The 20,640-nt window shown below is 42.9% G+C and overlaps 2 protein-coding genes across 5 annotated transcripts; one reads left to right on the top strand and one right to left on the bottom strand.

Moving 5' to 3' along the window:
• The first annotated feature begins 568 nt into the window (after positions 1-568).
• becn1 (beclin 1, autophagy related) lies at positions 569-5,641 on the top strand. Of its 3 annotated transcripts, none has more exons than XM_084567953.1 (12): positions 569-886; positions 1,159-1,291; positions 1,381-1,439; positions 2,082-2,140; positions 2,313-2,403; positions 2,532-2,668; positions 2,749-2,943; positions 3,034-3,180; positions 3,333-3,482; positions 3,604-3,664; positions 3,758-3,900; positions 4,866-5,641. In XM_084567953.1, the coding sequence occupies exons 2-12, from the start codon at positions 1,165-1,167 to the stop codon at positions 5,032-5,034; spliced, it is 1,338 nt and encodes a 445-aa protein (XP_084424079.1). In that variant the 5' UTR covers positions 569-886; positions 1,159-1,164; the 3' UTR covers positions 5,035-5,641. The 3 variants fall into 3 exon arrangements, with proteins under 3 accessions (XP_084424079.1, XP_084424077.1, XP_084424078.1); XM_084567951.1 differs by having other exon boundaries at positions 570-933; positions 4,866-5,640; XM_084567952.1 differs by having other exon boundaries at positions 794-826; positions 4,866-5,640.
• A 59-nt stretch (positions 5,642-5,700) lies between these two features.
• LOC311504712 (serine/threonine-protein kinase tousled-like 2) lies at positions 5,701-18,664 on the bottom strand. Of its 2 annotated transcripts, XM_084567949.1 has the most exons (21): positions 18,124-18,664; positions 16,710-16,804; positions 15,465-15,536; positions 14,928-14,997; positions 14,675-14,712; positions 14,379-14,471; positions 13,851-13,958; positions 13,430-13,522; positions 11,643-11,753; positions 11,436-11,572; positions 11,191-11,343; positions 10,257-10,323; positions 10,058-10,155; positions 9,871-9,952; positions 9,646-9,737; positions 9,409-9,498; positions 8,976-9,145; positions 8,710-8,848; positions 8,056-8,167; positions 7,862-7,969; positions 5,701-6,717 (listed from the first exon to the last, which is right to left on the bottom strand). In XM_084567949.1, exons 2-21 carry the CDS (start codon positions 16,800-16,802, stop codon positions 6,544-6,546), a joined length of 2,100 nt encoding a protein of 699 aa, XP_084424075.1. In that variant the 5' UTR covers positions 16,803-16,804; positions 18,124-18,664; the 3' UTR covers positions 5,701-6,543. The 2 variants fall into 2 exon arrangements, with proteins under 2 accessions (XP_084424075.1, XP_084424076.1); XM_084567950.1 differs by lacking the exon at positions 14,379-14,471 and having other exon boundaries at positions 18,124-18,663.
• Between the last annotated feature and the right edge of the window lie 1,976 nt (positions 18,665-20,640).

Genomic DNA, 20,640 nt, shown 5'->3' with positions numbered 1-20,640 from the left:
CATGTAAATAATTGTCAAAATGGGAGTTGGTGAACTATATCAGTTAAACCACAAAACAGAAAATAAATAATAATATTCATGATGATTTGATTTTATTCTAAAGACAAACTACCTTTCAATGTTCTTAGTGTTTCTCTGTACATTTTCAATCATTTTCCCTCTGCGTAAAGCTGAAAAGGGTAGGGAATGCCTCTGTAATATATTACTAGCCACTATTACTTACTCTAATATGCAACTATTTACAATACAACCAATTCTGTTATCTGTTTTTTGATATTTTTAGCTGTATTACTGTTTTGTGCGGCTGTTTCTTTTAAATTATACTTTAGCACATACTATCCTTTCAATAGTTAGTTACTAAAACCTGTGCCCCCATATTTTTATTATGGTGGAGACCCAAATTTTGAGAGCCAGGATTTTGGTTAGGGCATATTTGTGGGTTGAAGGGCACAAACAGACCCATGCAACTGGTAGTACTCCCTGTATATATTATCTAACTAAATAGGATAGCTTATATAGGTCAATTATTTTGCCACAGATATTAAATTAAATCAAACATTTTCAGTTTTTCAATTAAGTTGATATCCAACTATCAATTTTCAGCTTCAACTGTCCTATAACTTTAGGATGACATAAATTAATGATCCAAGTGTCTTATGTGTTGATTTCACGCTATTTAAGTGGCATAATAAGTCTAATTTTATCATTTTTACTATATAAACTGACTCCGAGCTGTGTCTTCTGAAGAGGCCCTTCCACGTGACTTCTACTCCGACGTCACATCCGCCGTAAACAACAATACGGAAGTGGAGAAGGAAGTCCCGAGGTGCAAAAATGAGACAGTCACTCTAAATATATCACGGCTGAACTCTTACTTTCCACACCCGTGAGCGGAAATTATAATGCAATAGCTTTTATTTTTCACAACCGACAGTGAGTCAGTGTTATGCTTACACGCCGTAGTTGTATGCGACACGCAAGCTAGCTGCAAGGCTAACTGTAGCTAGCCAGCTGTCTCTAACACTTTAGCCAAACAGCTAATTAGCTAGCAAACTATAATGTGTAAACAACGTTTACTTTAAGTCACTAATGAGATTGTTGCACGTTGACAGTGTCTCGTCGTTCTTGTAAATGTATTTATTTATTTTTTTCTTGTAGCTCGAGATGGAGGGCTCCAAGTCGTCGAGCACCACCATGCAGGTCAGCTTCGTGTGTCAGCGGTGCTGTCAGCCGCTCAAGCTGGACACCTCCTTCAATGTGCTCGATCGGGTCACTATCCAAGAGCTTATAGGTATGGATACGTTTTACAAGCTATTGTCGCTATTGTGGAATAGTGCGACGGTGCTGACACGTCTTTGTATGAACTGTTTTCCTCCACAGCCCCGCTGGTCACAGTAACCCCAAGCAAACAGACTGACATCAGTGAGGCGGCACCAGAGGTACCTAACAGCATATATACAGACTTCCCCAAAGCCTAGGATGACACTATACATATATTACTACAGATTTATAATCAGGGTAAAATGATTAATAATCCTGATTTAGCTACTTAGCATAACTACATGCAAATACAATTTCTGTGACAATATCTTTTAAAGAAACCTGCACTAAAGGTAATGTCATATCTGTTTGCACTTTATAAATAGTATTGACCATCTTATGACAATTCAGTATCCCACTGGAAAACTTCTGGACCTGGCATTCATTGGTGTGGATGTTACTTAGACATGTAGCACCCACCTAGACCAGGTACCCCCCACCCCATAGCAATGACACTCCTTGACACAGGCACACGCACAAAAATGCTTTAGGAACAAGTTAAAAAAAAAAAAACACGAAGAACAGCACAAGGTGTTGACCTGGCCTCCAAATTCACTAGATCCCAAACTGATCAGTTATCTCCCCTCAACCCATAGGACCCAAAGACCCCCCCTAATGACATTATGTTGCCAGACACCACAGGACCTAAACAATATTAAGAAGGTGGTCATAATGTTATGCCTGATCGGTGTATATCCCTACATCTCTTCTTAGCGAGCATGTTTGAGTCTCACAGTTTAAGTCCAACATTTCCCTTCCAGGAGACTTTCGTAGAAAACAAGCAAGATGGAGTGTCAAGAAAGTACATCCCTCCCGCACGGTGAGCTACCCCGAGTCTTGTTATTTGGGAAAACTTGCGCAGAATACTGATTTCGGCTTGTGTCATCTCTTAGTTGTGTTCATGTGGCAGCTGAGGCGTGGGTGCGCTTGCAGAATCTGCAAAGTTGACAGAAATGCTGAGTCTTATGCTGAATCTTTCCCCTCCTCTTCAGGATGATGTCGACAGAGAGCGCCAACAGTTTCACGCTGATCGGAGAAGCTTCTGACGGCGGCACCATGGAAAACCTTAGTCGTAGACTGAAGGTGATGTTTGCGTTTATGCAGATGATAAATAGGTTCATTATGTCAGTTTAATGTATGAATGTAGGGGTCTAACTTGTGCTATACATGTGACAAAACCATGTGACAATGTTTGGTCCTTTTCTTCTCAGGTAACTAGTGATCTGTTTGACATAATGTCGGGCCAGACAGATGTGGACCATCCGCTGTGTGAGGAATGTACCGACACACTCCTTGATCACCTGGACACGCAGCTCAACATCACAGAGAACGAATGCCAGAATTACAAGTGAGCTGGTGCACAACAAAATGTAATTTACCAGAGCCACATAAATCACTGAATCTAAATGTACGTGAATGTATTTTCAGGCAGTGTCTGGAGCTGCTATCACACCTCCAGGTGGAGGAAGAGGAGACCCTGCTGGCAGAGCTGCAGCAGCTGAAAGAGGAGGAGGAGGCTCTGGTTCAGGAGCTGGAAGCGGTGGAAGAACAGCGAGCTGTCGTGGCTCAGGAACTGACCCAGAGCAGGACTCACTCTCAGCAGCTGGACACAGAGGAGCTACAGTAAGTGAGCCAACAGCGGCGTAGACGGGTGATGGCGTTATATTATAAATGACACAACACCACTAACTCTCTCCCCGCTTGTGTTAAAAGGTATCAAAAGGAGTACAGCGAGTTTAAACGGCAGCAACTGGAGTTGGATGACGAGCTGAAGAGTGTCGACAACCAGATGCGTTACTGCCAGATTCAGCTCGATCGCCTGAAGAAGACCAACGTGTTCAATGCTACATTTCACATCTGGTACACACACACACACACACATTGTTATATACACAAAGGAATAATTTGTAATTCTGTCCACAAATCAAACTTAACATTGGCCCTGGGACAAAAATAAATCGATTCCCACTGGCTGAGAATCTGAATCGTTTTTTTTTCCTCTTCTCTTCCAGGCACAGCGGACAGTTTGGTACTATCAACAACTTCCGTCTGGGTCGACTCCCCAGTGTCCCCGTGGAGTGGAATGAAATCAACGCAGCCTGGGGGCAAACTGTGCTGCTGCTGCACGCGCTCGCCAACAAAATGGGGCTCCGCTTCCAGAGGTACACACACGATTTAATTTAACTGCATTCCACATAGACAGTTTTATATTGTTTGCTGATCTTTTTTAATTACTTGGCAAGTAAACAAAAAGTCCAAACAACACTCCTCTTATCTCCTCAGATATCGTCTTGTCCCGTATGGAAACCACTCATACTTAGAGTCACTGACAGACAAGTCAAAGGTAACACACACGTAGTATTCTCATTATTTAAACAGCTGACCAGGCTCCGGTTCCGTCCTCTCTAACCTGTCACGTGTTTGTGTGTGCGTACAGGAGCTTCCGCTGTACTGCTCGGGCGGCTTGAGGTTCTTCTGGGACAATAAGTTCGATCATGCCATGGTGGCCTTCCTGGACTGTGTCCAGCAGTTCAAAGAGGAGGTGGAAAAAGGAGACACTGGCTTCTGCCTCCCTTACAGGTCAGACACCTGCAGAGCAGCGTCGTGATGTGGACGTTCTTCTTTGAGCTCATTTTCTTGAACATCTTGGCAGCCTTTTAATAGGATTTCAGCTCAAATTGTAACCTATTATCTCAGCTAATTATAAAAGGACAAGATAATTTATTACTTAGATTAAGCAGTTTAGAAGAAAAGCTTTTGGTTTACACTCACTCGGCAAACATTAGGTACACTTGTGAAAACTAATGCACTTTAATATAAGACTCTTGCACTGAAACCTCTTTCATGACTGTTCAGCTTACACTGATCAGCCACAACATTAAAACTACTGACAGGAGAAGTGAATAACATTAAAACCATCTTGTGAGAATTCAATGTTCTGCTGGGAAACTTTTGGACCTGGCATTCATTGGTGTGGATGTTACTTAGACATGTAGCACCCACCTAGACCAGACCAGACACCCCCACCCCATAGCAATGACACTCCTTGATGGCAGCAGCCATCCCCAGCAGGATGCAGCCTGACACAGACACACACACAAAAACATTTTAGGAACAACTAAAAAAAACAAAACATGAAGAACATCACAAGGTGTTGACCTGGCCTCCAAATTCACTAGGTTCCAAACTGATCAAGTATCTGTGGGATGATCCACAGAGGCCCCTCCCCTCAAAGCCCCCCCACTAACAACATCCTGTTACCAGACACCACAGGACACCCTCAGAAGGCCCATGTCCATTCTCTGATGAGTCACTACAAGGGAGACCTACGCAGTATTAGGAAGGTGGTCATAATGTTATGCCTGATCGGTGTATGTGGATACCACTGTACTGTAGGGAACTTCAGCGTCTAGGAACCATCAGCATTTCTGTAGATTAAGTTTAAACTGTACACACTTTAAACCCCTTTGTCTGTAATCAGGATGTCAACAGATTTTAATCTGATTACTGTATGTTTTTTTGTTTTTTTTTGTGCCATGTCTCAGGATGGATGTGGAAAAAGGCAAAATTGAAGACACAGGCGGCAGCGGAGGCTCCTACTCCATCAAAACCCAGTTTAACTCTGAGGAGCAGTGGACCAAGGCTCTGAAGTTCATGCTCACCAATCTGAAGTGGGGACTGGCCTGGGTCACCTCCCAGTTCTACAACAGATAAACCTGCTGGACAATCCCCTGGACATATATATACTGACTCACACACACCCTCAGATAAATGGTCTTCACTTGATTCTTATTCGGACGCTCGGCCAAAGGAGAAGAAACCGTCATGTCTGCAGTACAAAAACGTGCTTTCACTTGTTCCAGAGACTTCATTTAAATCTGTTTTGCTGCAAAATCCAGATTGTACGATTAAACGGACGCAGTGACGGCTGCAAAGAAAGCAGGAACATCATCTCCTAATTCATAAATGGCATTTTCTGAAAAAGCTGAAGTCACATTTACAGTTTCGTGCTCCTTTTGCTTTTAAAGAAAATCCCTCACAAAATTTAGTTTGGGTGTCCTTTAATGTTGCACTGCACCTTTAAAAATGTCCCCATGTTGAGGTAAAGGTTTTGTGCCCATTATAAAAGCTATAAGAGTGCGACGTGATAATTATATACAAAGTAGGATTTGTAATAGATTACACTTTGAGTATTTAACAAAGAGCTACGTCAGTATTTCATTAACACTGAATGTCGTTGTCGGACTGTTTTGCCAGATACTGTGCACCATCACATGTATTGGTCCGCTTTAGATATAATGTTTGGAACGAGTTAATAAACATTTTTATGCTCTGAAAGAAGTTTTTCTTATTTTCCCCGAATAAAGTAAAACACCAGAGTTAACCAAATGTTTTTTTTAATGGATTCATTAATTATTTCAGTTGAATCTTACCTCTCATCACAACACACACTCAGTCAGCCCCCCCCCCACCCCGTCCTTTAATGTTAACAGCAACATCAGAGGGGGGGTAAATCTCATGGAAAAATATGGACTTAACAATTAAAATAATAAGCTGACTTCCAGTTATCAAGTAAAATATTTAAAATAGGTCAAACCCAGTCAGTGTTTCCACAATCTTCTCTCTCTCTCTCAGTCATGTGTGAACCTCTCACGGTGTCATGTCAACAAGGCAGGCCTTGAACTTTGGTCATCAGTCACTCCTCATCCCTCCCAAGGAGCCTTTTTCCTAAAAAGTTCCAGGTTCAGTGTGATATAGATTTGAAACGACCGCTCTATCTCTGAAAAATAGTTTTGATAGATGATGTATTTCAAGCAGTATGGGATGAATTTTTATTAAACCTTCCCGAGTATAGGCAAGAGATCTTCCGCATACTGTATGGCAAACGTCTGAGCCTGTCAGTTGTGCAATTTTTCAGGTGCTTTTTAATATCTATCACGTAAAAAAGCTCCTTTAAACGAGCCAAAGTTTTTGTTAGTGCATGCATACGGGCAAATCTTTGGGTTCCACCGAGCCCACAGCCACAGGCTTGCCCCTTCATTTTGACCACAGCGGTGGGACACTTTTACTACAACCCCATCACCACACCATCCGTTATTTTGGTTCCATTCACACTTCTTCCCATCATGCTCTTTGCTCTCTTGGAGTTTCATTCAGTGTGTAATGTCTCCGTGTGGCTTTGTCCTCCCCCAGGGGTGTGATTCCAGTTTCTTTCTTCCTGCTTCAGTTGGAGGCACTGCTGCTGTAGCAGCTGGAGGTGGAGGGAAGCGGAGGAGCCAGAGGTGTGCCGCTGCCCAGGGCTTTTCGAATGTGGGGCATTAGGAAGGGGTCGCTGGCCAACTGCAGCACGTCCACCCGGTCCTCCTTGTGGTAAGCCAGGCAACGTCGAATGAAGGCCTACGAAGAGAGAGAGGGACAAATGAACAGATTCAGACTATTTGGACGTGTTTTTATTATTTTGGCTACTTGATGTTTAGTCTGACGTCATCCAGAATCACGTGCGTGCAACAAATCATCCACAACAAGTTATTTTCTCCAATTTAGAGACCTGCACACAATCACACTACTATTTTTTCTCCATTGGGTGTTATTTTAAGTGTTATGATGGATTTAAATAAGAAAACAAAACACTTTTGGTAAAATTAAAAAGAATATGTTCCCAATAATTGACAAATCCAAGGAGATGGTAGTGGTAGTTCTGGAGGTCCAGGCTCCATCTGCAGCCTGTAACCATCCATGGGGAGTGTGTAGAGGTGGTTCAGACCTGTAAGTATCTGCGTCTACATCTGGATCACAAACTGGACTGGTGGGCTAACATAGACTCAGTCTACAAACAAGGTCAGAGCCGTCTCGATTTCCTCAGGAGGCTGAGGTTGTTTAATATCTCCCGGAAGCTGCTGGACATGTTCTACCAGACTATCATTGCCAGTGTCCTCTTCTTTCTACGCTGTGGTGTGCTGGGGAGGCAGCACTAAGAAGAAGAAGGACACCTCATGGCTGGACAAGCTGATCCAGAAGGAGGACTCTGTGGTAGGAGCAGAGCTGGAGATGCAAGGACCTTGAACAAACTCCAGTCCTGATCATGAACAATGTCCACCACCCTCTACAGCACACCATAGTCAGGCAGAGAAGCTCGTTCAGTGACAGGCTGCCGTCTCTGTCCTGCTCCACGGACAGGTTGAACAGGTCTATCTATCTGCTGACATCTTTAATCCCTTCTTAATAAAATACTGAATCAAAAAGGAGGATTAATAATTATGTATTATGTAACCCAACTTCAACCCAGTCACTATCGCGACCCAGTCCTTTATTATTTTCAGTCCCTTGTGTCAAACCAGAACTAAATGAAACACTCTCATAAATCATCTTATCGGTTTATTTATTACTCCTGCGATACTGCTCAAGTACTGGGGAGTAAAACTGTTCTTTCATAGGGGGGCATAGTCACAAAGTGATATTGTATAAATGTTTCAAGTCTGATGGAAGTCCAAAGGAAAAGAACATTAGCGTGTTAACAGTAAAAGATAAACGAGTACCACACCTTCGCTTCTGTGGTGACCACAGGCTTTGGAGGAAACTGCACCTCAGTGGCTTTTAGTATGGTGTTTTCTTGTAGGATATCCTGCTGTGACTGGTTGTGACCGAACGGCTTTGAAAAGAAAAACAAACAGAGAGCGAGTTAACTGAGAGTCCACTTCAAAAACAAAATATAAAGCTGTGTTGTGAATGCCTTACCTTGCGTCCGTATAAGCTCTGATAGAAGATGACGCCAACCGACCACACGTCCACCTTGTTGGATATTTTCGGGGGATCCTTGCCCACAACAAAACACTCAGGTGGCAGATACCTGTAAGCCACACAGTCCCGACATGAGAATGCAATATGTCGATATATGGTATACACCGATCAGGCATATCATTATGACCACATTCCTAATATTGTGTAGGTCTCCCTTGAGGCGACCAGGTCAACACCTTGTGCTGTTCTTCATGTTTTTTTTTTTTAGTTGTTCCTAGGCTGTCAGGCTGCATCCTGCCATCAAGGAGTGTCATTGCTATGGGGTGGGGGTGTCTGGTCTGGTCTAGGTGGGTGCTACATGTCTAAGTAACATCCACACCAATGAATGCCAGGTTCAGAAGTTTCCCAGCAGAACACTGAATTGTCACAAGATGGTCAATGTTATTTACTTCTCCCTTTAGTCATAATGTTGTGGCTGATCTGAGTACATTCCCCTTCCTGCGTTCTCACACTACATGCTGACTGAAGCTGGTGCGTGACTCATCGTGCAGCATCTCCCTCAAAAATATGCCCCTCTACTACCACAAACTGGTGTGAAGCCATACTGGTTGCTAGGTAACTAAATGCGGGGAAGCGTGTCTCCGTGCGTACCAGTAGGTCCCCGCTCCCTGGGACGTCAGCTCCATGCCATCTGCAGAGCTGTAGCTGTCATCATCCATAATCTTTGACAGGCCAAAGTCGGTGATCTTTATCTCTCCGCAAGCTGTGCCGTTCACCAACAAGATGTTTCCTGAAACCGGTAAACGTTAAAGTAAAATGAGCCGTCACCAACACATGATATATATTACAGATTACAGATTTTACTACAACACTGTGAGACAGGTTGAGGAAATGAAAAAAAAATTGAACGAGCGCACCAGGCTTGAGGTCGTAGTGGATGATGGGCGGCCGGATCTGATTGAGGTACTTGAGCGCGTTGACGAGCTGCATGACGATGGAGCGGCCCTCCTTCTCCGTCATCAGCTTGTTCTGCTTCAAGTAGAAATCCAGATCGTTGCCTTCGCAGTACTCCAGCACTGTGCAGAACCTGCAGGAGAGAAAACAACAGATCAAGATCAACCACGGACACACATCGCAACGAAACCTAGACGGTGCAGAAACTAAAGGGAGAGAAACGATTTCCAAAAATAATAAAAAGCTCATTTTGTTTTCTAGAAAATGCAGTTATTTTCCACTAGATATGTATGAAGCCGTGTTGTTCCAAACTTGATATACTGCCCAGCCCTAATAGACCTACAGTTTTATCGTAGTGTAAAACATCCTGTGTTTTTTGTAGCGCGAGCCACTTACGAGTCTTTGTCGAGTGAGAAATAGTCGTAGAGTTTGACTATTCTGGGATGGTCCAGTTCTTTGTGGATTCTGTACTCTCTACAGGCGTGTCTGGAAAGATTAATGCATGAATGAATGAATGAATGCATGAAGGATTCAGGACAAATAAAAGCATTAACATTCAGTTTCAGGTTTGAAAATCCAAAATGTAATACTTCCTTCATCACAGATTGAAAACGAAGGGGGTTTGGGACTCACTTGTGGTAGTTTTCTTTCTTCTCCTCCCTCCAGTTCTTGTTGAGTTGATGGATTTTTATGGCCACGTACCTCTGCTCCGTCAAATCAAATGCCTGAAAAAAAGGAGCATGACGCATAAACGCACGCAGAGAAGCCCAGTACGTCACTGAAAGGTGTTTACTGCACACTAAATGAGTTTAATAACACTCATAAAGAATGGAAACCAAATAAATGACGCATGCTTACCTTGAAGACTTCACTAAAGCCTCCTCTTCCAAGCAAATGTAGAAGCAGGTATCGGTCATTCAGTGTGGGGTGGTCTTTAAACCTGAAGAAAAAAAACGACTTTGTTGAAGTCAAACTGTTTTATTTTTTAAGTTAAAATGACACCACAGAACACGAGGAAGGTTTTTTAAACTTGGATGATACGCACTGTGAGTTGTCCTCGTTGTGGATTCTCTTAAGCTCCCTGATGTGCAGGTTTCTCACTCGCTCCAAATGCTCCAGCTCTGACTGGATCTCTGCTTCTTCCTGCACATAACACACACACACACACAGGTTTATCATCTACCTCATCCCATCCTCTGTTGGACGGGAGTCTTTAGATCTGATTCTAAAACAAAAGCAGGTACCTTTTTTAAATGACCAATTCGAAGTTTGAAAATCTCCTCTTGCTCGTGATACTCTGCCAGCGACAGCCTGTGAGGGAAACGTCGGCGTTGTGAGAACAAAAACGTTGTAAGGTACACAAGAAAGATGAACCGTTCATAATCGAGTAGCAAGTTTTTCTTTTAGGCTTCTGCGTCAATTTGACCTTAAACAGACCCTATGTGTCGCGGCAACGCAGGCGACAAGAGCTGTGATTGGTCCGCTTGGTAGTAGCATGTTTCTGCTTTAGTATTTCCAGCTGCTTCTCCATCTACGCAATTTTTTAATTGATTGTTTTGGATCAATAAAGATGGAACACATGGAGGAATGGTTAACTGAGGAGGTTCGAAGGTGCAAGCATTTGTGTGACTCATCTTCGGTGAAAGTTTCACTCGCCACTGAGTGCTTAGGTGGTGTTGTTACAGAGTGAACCAGACTGACGAGTGCACAGGTATAAATGACTCACACTTCTCATTGACTAAGTCAATACCCTCATTTTTAAGGGATTAAATTAAACACTCACAAAAAATACCCATAAAATATAACCATCAGTTATCTATCATTAGCTCATTATCTGCAAAAACACTCACAAATACATTACATGCAAGTAAACGGAGCATCTACACTAGTCAAACCAGACGGGCGAGAGGCGGGGTCCACCCTGGACAGGTCTCCAGTCTATCTCAGGGCTAACACAGAGAGACAGACAACCATTCACACTCACACCTACGGCCAATCAATGAACCTAAACAGCATGTCTTTGGACGGTGGGAGGAAGATGGAGAACCTGGAGAGAACCCACACAGAGGCAGAACCTTCTCGTTGCAAGAAATCAGTGCTAACCACCACACCACTGTGTCAGTGAATTCCTATGTATTGTTCTGTGTGCAGTAGCCAAGCTGCTGATTGTGATCTTACGTTTCATTCTCCTGGCCGTTGCTCCTGCTCTTTCGTCTGTTCTGTTCCAGGTTGGGCGGGGGTGTCTGGGCCATGGAGGGAGGTTTCCTCTTCCCCAGCAGCTTCCTCTGCCTCTCAATGTCCTCCCGCTGCGAGTTGACGCGCTCTTGCTGCCTGCAAGATGGCAAGACCAATCTGGTGTGAACAGAACGTTCTCGTATGCAGAACTGACAAAAGTGCATCTTTTTTTTTATTTAAATGCTGACTTGATGAGGTTCTGGAAGGCAAATCCATCTGTCCACTGCTCGGTGAAGGAGGCTCCGTGGCGCACGGTGGTGAAGTGACCCAAACGTAGACGGTCCTGCATGCTCTTGTCCCTGCAAGCCCTTTTCTCTTGCTTTGACTGCAAACACAGATACGCGAGTTAAGCTATGCAAGGCGCTAGAACTGTTCCACTTCATTTTCACACCCACCTTCTCAATCAGCAGCTTCTTGCTCATGGTCACGCACTTATTAAGCCGCTCCTTGTAGCGCTCCAGCATCTTCTGCTGCTCATCTACCTGCCGCCTCAAGTCACAGTTAGCCTGACAGAACAAAAAAATAAAATAAAAAACATTGCTGACATTTACACACGATGTAATTTAAGCAACAGTGGCATTTGAAAGTTAACAAGGACGCCATTCATGATGAGTCGCAAACAAACCAGTGCTGGTTTATTACTGGTGATGTTGTGACAAGTGGAAGCTAATTTGTCTGGATCAGTACGGACGTCCGTACACAAATATATGAATTTATAGTGATGCACCGATGTAAAAATTCTGGCCGATACCGATAACCGATGTTAATATTGCTGTTATGGCCGATACCGATATTTACCGATGTCGATATATATATATGAAACACATTTTTATGATAATCAAAATCATTAATCATTTTTTTCTTTTACTTTTGCATTTTATTTTCAGAAATGACTGATACTGTATTCTGATAACATTGAAAAATATTTAAGGTACAGTAGTAGGCCTAAAAAATGGCCAAAGCCACTTAGCAAAATAAAATGACTGATACTGTTTTCTGTAAACATTGAAAAATCTTTAGTTGAGCAGAGATGTCGTCTGTTTGGTCATTTTTCAAAGTCTTTGAAGAGGATCCTATGCTGTATGTAATGACTCCTCGCTACGCTGTATGTATGACTGTGAAGGTCGGGTGATGCGAGGGGGAGCTCGTGTCAAATCGTTCAACACAACCAATTTGATCACCCACTTAAAAAACAAGCATCCCGAAGCCTACAAAGAATATGAAAAACTAGCTAATGCTAAGCAGCGGAAGAAAGCTACTGCTATCAGAGCTAGTGAGCGGAGCGCGAGCGAGCGAGGGGCGGAGCGGATGGAATTTTGGTGGAGCGCGGAGCGCTTGTTAATTTAGAGGCCGGAGCGGGCACTCTGTTCCGCTCCGATACCGCTCACACCACCAGCCTGACGCGTGCCCAAATCCACCCAGAATTCATTTCTTCCTAATAAAACCAAAACCGTTCATTTTCAAAAAAATTGCCATGGCAAGATGGAGTTCGTGAAATATTTTAGAAAGGAAACTGATAGGGTTATTTCTCCCTCTTTTAAATTGGAGCGAGCGTGGAGCGATTTCGCTGCAGCGGGGGAGGACTTTTAGGTGGAGCGGGGAGCGAAATTGAGCGGAGCGGCCTGACGTGAATTTGAGCGGAGGAGCGGCCGACTGAACAGCCACCTGAGCGAGGAGCAGGACATTCGCACCGCTCAGCTCCGCTCACTAGCTCTGCACACACATCAAATACACAGGAATAACTATCGGCCTGTTCACATCGGCTCTATTTTTACACTTGACCGATACCGATGTGTAAAAAAATGACCATATCGGCCGATATTATATCGGCGGCCGATATATCGTGCATCACTATGAATTTATATTTATATTTAACTAAAGCATCAGTTATTTTTGGACTTCTGGTTAGATGCCAACTGTATTTCACTGGAACAAGGACAACTCTTGCTCAACTCTTGACCTTAACTGGACTTTCAAGTATCACTGTATTACTGTACCTTGCACTTTACTGACACAGCCGCAATATTGTAAATGTGTGAATATACAAGAGCTACCCCCTTTTAAGTTTAGTTTTTACTATGAATAGCTGTGCAAGTGACAAATAAAACCTTATCTTATCTAATTTAATTTCCCACGAACCTCACCTTTACTAACTAGGAGTTTTATGATTTCCTTGTCTTACCCTGAGCAGGTCGTCTATCCTTCCTTCTTTCTTCTCCAAGTCAGAGTTCTTGTCCCTCTCCAGCGCCGTCAGTTTCAGCAGCGTCAGTTCCGACTGGGGAAACGAGCCAAGAGTTAACATCTCATGTTATCAAATGATAGAGACGTCCCTTGGGTCACGTATCAGCTCAAATGATTCACTTTGATTAGATCATTTAGGGTTTAAAGAATAGCTGCATGTGCTCTACAGGTACTGTGTCAGATATACAAGCAGTGTGCAGGGCCACGTCTTTCCCAAACTGCATTTGCACTTTTTCACTCTGAGAAAAGATGACAACGGTGTACCGATGTACTCTACTTGCATTAAACAAAGGCTGCTTCTACAACGTGACTGAAGGAAAAAGTTGGCGTGAAGCGGTGATTCAGGTCCGGCACACGGTTACCTGGATGGCTTTGTGCGAGCAGGACTGAGTGGGGGCCGTCTTAACAGAGCTGCAAGACGAAGAGTCTGTGTGGGCTGAGCCGATGGATGAAGGACTGCCGTGCTGAAACTGAGTCCCAGAGAGACAGAAGAAGAGACACATGCAGGGAAATATAGCATTATGTAATAGGGACAGCATAAAGAGTTCATAAGAGGACTAAGAAGTAAACTGCATCTACAACTTCGAACATTTCTCAAAGACGTAGGGGGCGATTAGTAATAATAGTTGGTATTTCCATCAGGATTATGACCACCTGCCTAATTCTGTGTGGGTCTCCCTTGTGCCTCCAAAACAGCTCTAACTCTTGTTAGTGGGGGTCTCTGTGGATCATCCCACAGATACTTGACCAGTTTGGGATCTAGTGAATTTGGAGGCCAGGTCAACACATTTTCTGGTTTTTCATTTTGACACTAGCTAAGGCATCGATCAGCTGTCAAAATAAACAGGAGAAGGTGAGTGAGAGCCATGGAGATGGATGCTGGTGCTCACCAGAGGATTAGACAGCGAGTGCTGTGGAGAGGAGCGCACCAGCACAGGGATGCCCCGGGCAGGACTGGTGCCAGAGCCACTGCTACCGGCAAACTGGCAACGCGGGGTAGTTAGCAAAGCGTGAAGAAACGAGGCAGAGAGAAAACGAGACAAGACAGGGTGGTTATTTAGAAGATGTGACGGACAGACAGACAGACCGAGCAGGGGCGGTCAAGAGTGTGAGCATGAAAAAGTAAAGCTGGAGACGTGATCTGAAACAGTGCACAAGAAAAACGGCTGCACAAGTTTGTACTCACCTCAAAATAATCACTTATTTTGTGCGATCTTCCCTTTCCTACAAAAAAGACAGAGTAGAAAATGAAATATCTGATTCTGTAATATGTTATTAAGCACGGAAATTATTGTGTGATTTCAAATAACCTTTTTGCAAATTAACAATATGATATGACAGGAAAGCAGCCACGTGAGCTGTACATTACAGAATATAGAGAAACACTTCTGTGGGAAATGCCAAATTTGGAGCTTTAACATCATGCAGAGTGGCCTTACCTTGACTGTTGCTGTCATAGATGTCTCCTTTTCTCTTCCTGGTTCTCTCACTGGCCTTCTTCTCTGGCGTCTGACAGGAGCAGGAAACCAGTTCAGTTCAATTTACATTTTTGTTCCATTAAATTGATCAGATTATATGGACATAATTGATGCAGTAAGATTAATAGCAGCTTCTGTTCAGAGGTTGGTGTTAAGTAATGAAAAATAATGCGTTAATTAACTGGGAGGCTTCCTGTTAAATTAAGTTATTTACAAAGTGGGATGTTTTCTAGTTGCTCTGCAAGAAGATCAGGGAATCAAACCTGGATAATGGTTCTATCTGGAAGGACTTTACAGGTTTTCCTCACATCTTTTATGTTTTCCATCACAGTTTGAGTCCAATCCTGCAGCGTTTATTATGGATTCTCATGCAGTTTTTCTACCCGGGAACCATCCAAACAAATAAATGGCCACTGTATACGTTATACTTCTCAAGAACATGAATACGAGTTGCAGAACGACATTATTGTCTTGACCGATTCCCTGCTCCAAACTAACCTCCAGTTCCTTGTCACTGAGTGATCCTGCGCTGCACAGAGACTGGTTGGATGATTCACTGTTGGCTGAACTCTATGATACAGAAGAGAGAGACAAAAGACCCGATTGATCAGTCGTGAGGTGCTCTTGTGGGCAGAGCTGAAAATCAGAGATGCAATACATTTAAATTATATGTTTCACGCTGAAACGTGGATGGTGCCTCAGTTAAGTTAACTCACTAATCCATGTCATGTGACAAATTACAGTGAACAACATGCAGCTTGAAAATAACCCAACAAATTAACGGTGGATTTCCTCCTGGTGTTTGTAAGAAGCCAAGCATGTGCTTTCAAGCTCAAAAATTACTGTAACTAAGCTAAAATGCTAATCTAGGACTCTACAGTGGGTGTATACGACACATCCCCTCTTAATCTGCATCTTCCAGTTGGCAGAATCAGTTGGTGTCATTCATGGCCAGCTGCACTGCCTGATGAGACTAAGAAGAACCAGCAGGCTTACTGGGGCAGGAGGCTAATGCTTTTAAGGCCTGCTGGCTTTCTGCAGCTCAAGGTCACTCATACGGACAAGTAATGGTCCCATTTTTCTGCTAACACATGCTCTATAAGTGTTCACTGCAGTGACCTGGATTGTTCATTAATATAATATTGTCAACATACTCACAGTCCTACATCATTTACCGTAATTTAATTTCACAGGACAATACACGCAGAAGCATGAATAATAGAGATTGCTTTCTCATGGGGTGCCATTTTCTCAAATGCGCACTCAACCGCACGCTGTAATGCCCAGTCCAACAGCAGGGTTGCAGCACAGCACGCTCACAGCCGAGCCGCTGTGAGCTTCAGCTGCGGTGCCATTTCAGTGTCACTAGTCTCCGCTGAAACAAAAGAGCTGCTGGCCAGCTCCCGTGTCGGCCGAAACAGAGCTCGTCTTGTTTTACCTTTAGCTCAAGAAAACAGATCACTCCACAGGAGGGAACGAAAGGAACACAGAGCAGACTGTATGCAGAGATGACTTCAGAGCTTTCCTGAATTTAGAGACTAACATGAAAGAGCTCACCAACAGCTCATGTTTGCAGTTGGTTTATGGGTTGTGTGCCTACAGTAAACTCTCTACTGTGTCTTTAACGTTAAAAGTCCAGTTTTTCAAACACAATTTCTCCACAAAACGTTATATTCAAGGCCAGCATTTGAGGAAACAATCCATGCAACAACAACAACAACTATGCTACTAAGATATGCCAACCTTGGCCACACCAACTCCAGTGAAGCGAGCCTCAAGCAGCTCCTGTCTGCGTGGGTCCAGGCCAAGAGCCTGGCTATGAAGTCCTTCCATCATGCCTAGAAAGAGAGAGAGAGAGAGAGAGAGAGAGAGAGAGAGAGACAAACAGCGGGAAAAGCAAACAAACATGTAACGTATGTGGATTATCTAGCTAGTGTGACACAAGCTGCATGCAAAGCGTCCTTTCTCATTTGGGCAAGTTGTCATAACAGTCTAAACAATCTTGGGATCGGAACAGGAAGAGCTCCTTTCATCACGGCTGCAATGTAGCCCAGGCGTATATGTGACGGGTAAAAAAAATAATAAAAACAAGCTTTGATTATTTATTTTACTGCTGTGAAATTGAGTTTATTAAATGGGAAAGGGGCTTTATAAAAATGCTTAATAAAAGCACTTTTGAGGCGTATGCTTAAAGTAGTAGCTGTGTGATTAAAGATTAAAATGAAGAAGTTTTTTTATTGTTATAGTCCAGTAAGAAAAACAGCAAAATACAGTTTAGCAGCAATAAAAATAAAAGCTATAGCGGCAACACTTTGCTGCTTTAATCTTACTTATCTTAACCACTTGGATCAGGAGAACTAAACTGCGTTACAAACTCCTCCATCTTTCAAAGTCTCCATTTAAATTTGATGCAAATTGTCATTCAAATAAATCACTAAATAATCTACGCGATGAGTAAGGCACAACCACAGAATATGAACAACTGCTGGGAGGCATGAAAGCAGAAGGACAACACACAATAATATGTGATTATTTCATGTGATTATATTAAATGGAAAAAGGTTTGGCTTCCTTCTTCTCCTTCTAGGAATTCCCTTCCTGAAAGGGAGTCCAACAAAATACTAGATGGATTCATGTAAAAAGCACAGAAGCCACTTTTTCATACAGCTGCTAAAAAATAAAAAAACAAGCTCAAAATGACAGCAACAATTAAATACTAATACATATTCCAATTCTAGCCAAGTACCCACCAACTTGTTTATCAAAACAAAGCTGCCTGGATGGAAAGAAAATCTGGATCCATCTCAACTTTTCCTGACAAAGCAGTGAGCTTGGAGTTATTTAATTTAACCGATGCTTCAAGCAAAACCCCACTTTATGGAAGTTTACCAGTCGATACTGTTGACTGACAAGTAGATGAGGAATGCCAAACTTGGCTAACGCTAACTGTGCTAAACAAAAACCGAGCTAACAGTTTTCAAGAGAGCAAAGTGAGACGCTGTCACGCGCTGTCAGGTCAATTACAAGTTAAAATTCATTAGTGTTAACAGCTGTCAAGATGACTGTGGTAATTAAACGGCTAGCTAAGGTTGCGAGGTAGGCTAACCAAAGTGGCTAGCGTCAAGTTATGTAGCATGCTAACCTTAGCTAGTCTTACCTGGAGGACCTTTCGCAGTTTTCACAATCCTAGAAAGGATGCCGTCCGTCCATCCGGGGGCAGCAAACTCCTTAACGGCTTCCAGTCCCACACAGCTCAAACAAAAATGTCTGAATTAAGCTATCCATTTACAATTGTTTCGAATCGAGGGAAGACATTTGTTAGCTTAGCCGATGCTAGCTAAAAAGAAGAGCAGTGCGGCCGGCTCCCTCTGGTGTCATCCGGACAGGAGGCCGTGATCCTCGGGGTTTCCTCGGCCGCGTTGGTGCCCCTGCACGGGCCACACCGGGAGCTGTCAACGCTCTGAAGCCTCCTGACAAGTGTTGTCACATTTCTGCTTCACTCGCTTTTCCTCTTGGCATTATCGAGCGATGTAACGCTCACACCGGGAGGAGTCACCTTGTTAGCGTCCATTCTTTAACTGGCGATGAAAGATCATAAGCCAACCCCCCCGCAGCAAGGCCGCACGGAGCTCCAGGGAGAGCTTTAAGTGATGCTTCCTATGCGCTAGTTTAACAGATAATGTGAGCTCCTCAGGTCAGAACCAGCCCTAAGCAGACTGCTGCAGACTGTAGTCAAGGCTGGAGCACCAATAGGGCGTAATGTAAAACTTCCCAGGGGCCCCCCCAGAAAACCCTAAGGGGCCCCCAATGGCTTCAGTTTCACCGAAAACCTGTTGTTTTTGCAGAATCTGCCTCGTTTGAAATGTCTGGAAATGTGCACCAACTGTATTGCATCTGCATTATACTGTGCATTATTTATTAGTAAATAAAGTTGATGCAGCAAATGAAAGTAAATGACGACAGAGGACACTTGTTGGTATCTGTATCTTTGTGCAATTGTGCAAAAGTTAAGTCTTTGTCCGTGTCTTTTGTGTTTAGTGCTGGTGATATGTGTTTACATCTCAGCTGTAGTAAAGTTACAAAACACTCTCATAGTTTATTTCTTCGTTTTATGCACGTCATTAAACCCTTTTTGTCTATGTGCTGGAATTTCCTTTAACGGAAATAAAATTGTGAATTCATGCATTGTTTTATATCCTATACAGATAGATAGATAGATAGATAGACATCCCGTGGGAATTTCAGTATCCAGTAGCATCATTACAGAGACGGGAGGAATTACAGTCTGCAAAAAGGATCAAAAATGAAATAAAAGCGAAATACAATGTCTAAAAAGAATGTATAAAATATACAATTATGTATATATACAAATCCATATTATATCTCTCAGATGTGGCACTAATTCAGAATTAATAAGAATAAGAATAAGAATAAGAATAAGAATAAGAGAACCTTTATTAGTCTCGCAATGGGGAAATTCACTATCATCCTTCCTTTCAAACTCTCAGAGGTTGGATTTGTTCGTAGGTTATATTTGGTTTGAGCTTCCTGAAGTCACCACAATCAGAAATTGTCCCAACCTAACATACAATATCTATAATAAAACATGAAGATCAGGCGGATGCAAGGAGAACAGTAAGTTGTTGTTGCTCTTTCATTAGCTTAGTTGCATTTCAAGCTTTAAACTGAGCTTGTGCTTTAGTCTGAACGGTGTGTGGAGATTCTCAGTCGTCATGTAAAGTCATTGTATAACTAAAACAGACTGGTGGGGAGTTTAGGTTTTCATTGTGAACATCTGTGCGTGCAACCCCCCCTGAAACTCATATGACAGCAGGGGTCTGTTAATGACCCAGTACTCACCTGCAATTAGAAGATCCTTTGTTTTTCTCTAACAACCCATTAGTGGCCAGAAACTCAAGGTGTCGGGGTGAAACTTCTGAGGCAGAGAAGTTAACTCTGTGTTGTTAGATACAGGCTAATTGTATCAAGGTTGTTTTGAGCCGACGCAAAACTGCAAGATGGAACAAAGGTGAAAGAGACCTGCCTTGAAAAGTGGCTTCTTTATTCTTTAAAAGGCCGTTTCATCCTTTTTCTTTGATTAGTGAAGTCAGGCTGCCTCATATGAACATTAACATATCAACCTCTCAGAGATCAGAGTCATAAATTGGCAGGATTTATCTCCTGTAGTCACGGCGATAAGGACGTTAAGCAATTTAGAAAATTACTTTTGATGTGCAGACTGGATTCCAGCTAGTTTGGTGCCACACAGATTAGTGTATGAATGAAATTTAACAAATCTAATCATGTCCAAACATCCCAGTTACTTGATCATTTCTTAATAGTTTGCACACGACGCAGAGTAAATCATGCTCGGGGTAGGATTTGCAGAGGAGAACATGTACCGGCTGATTACACTTGCACTCTTAGTCCAGTAGATGGAAGTAGTGCATCGCATCCAAAGAGGCATGAGAGCTCCAGGAAGCGCTTTAACTCGTTAGACTGGTGTCCAGCCAGTTGTTCATTCTGAGTGAGCAGAAAAATGTCCATAAAATGCAGATAAATGCTTATTAAAGCTAACAATGTCACTTCAGACTGTAAAAATAATGCACACCAAAGGTTAAAACATGTTTTTTTTTGTCTTTCATAGAGAGGATTTAGTCGTTATACCTCAGTA

This window comes from Chelon labrosus, assembly GCF_963514085.1.
Source record: "Chelon labrosus genome assembly, chromosome: 19".
In the NCBI taxonomy this organism is placed as follows: domain Eukaryota; kingdom Metazoa; phylum Chordata; class Actinopteri; order Mugiliformes; family Mugilidae; genus Chelon; species Chelon labrosus.
Note: the sequence above shows the minus strand (reverse complement) of the source record. Positions and strands in the feature narration are given on the sequence as shown.

Coding starts and splice junctions, on each gene's coding strand:
- LOC311504712 (XM_084567949.1), bottom strand. CDS start 16,802: ATGATGGAAGGACTTCATAGCCAGGCTCTTGGCCTGGACCCACGCAGA. Junction 15,537..16,709: donor CTGGAGTTGGTGTGGCCAAG/GTTGGCATATCT, acceptor TCTGTATCATAG/AGTTCAGCCAACAGTGAATC. Junction 11,344..11,435: donor GCCTTCCAGAACCTCATCAA/GTCAGCATTTAA, acceptor GCCATCTTGCAG/GCAGCAAGAGCGCGTCAACT.
- becn1 (XM_084567953.1), top strand. CDS start 1,165: ATGGAGGGCTCCAAGTCGTCGAGCACCACCATGCAGGTCAGCTTCGTG. Junction 2,404..2,531: donor ACCTTAGTCGTAGACTGAAG/GTGATGTTTGCG, acceptor TTTTCTTCTCAG/GTAACTAGTGATCTGTTTGA. Junction 2,669..2,748: donor AACGAATGCCAGAATTACAA/GTGAGCTGGTGC, acceptor ATGTATTTTCAG/GCAGTGTCTGGAGCTGCTAT.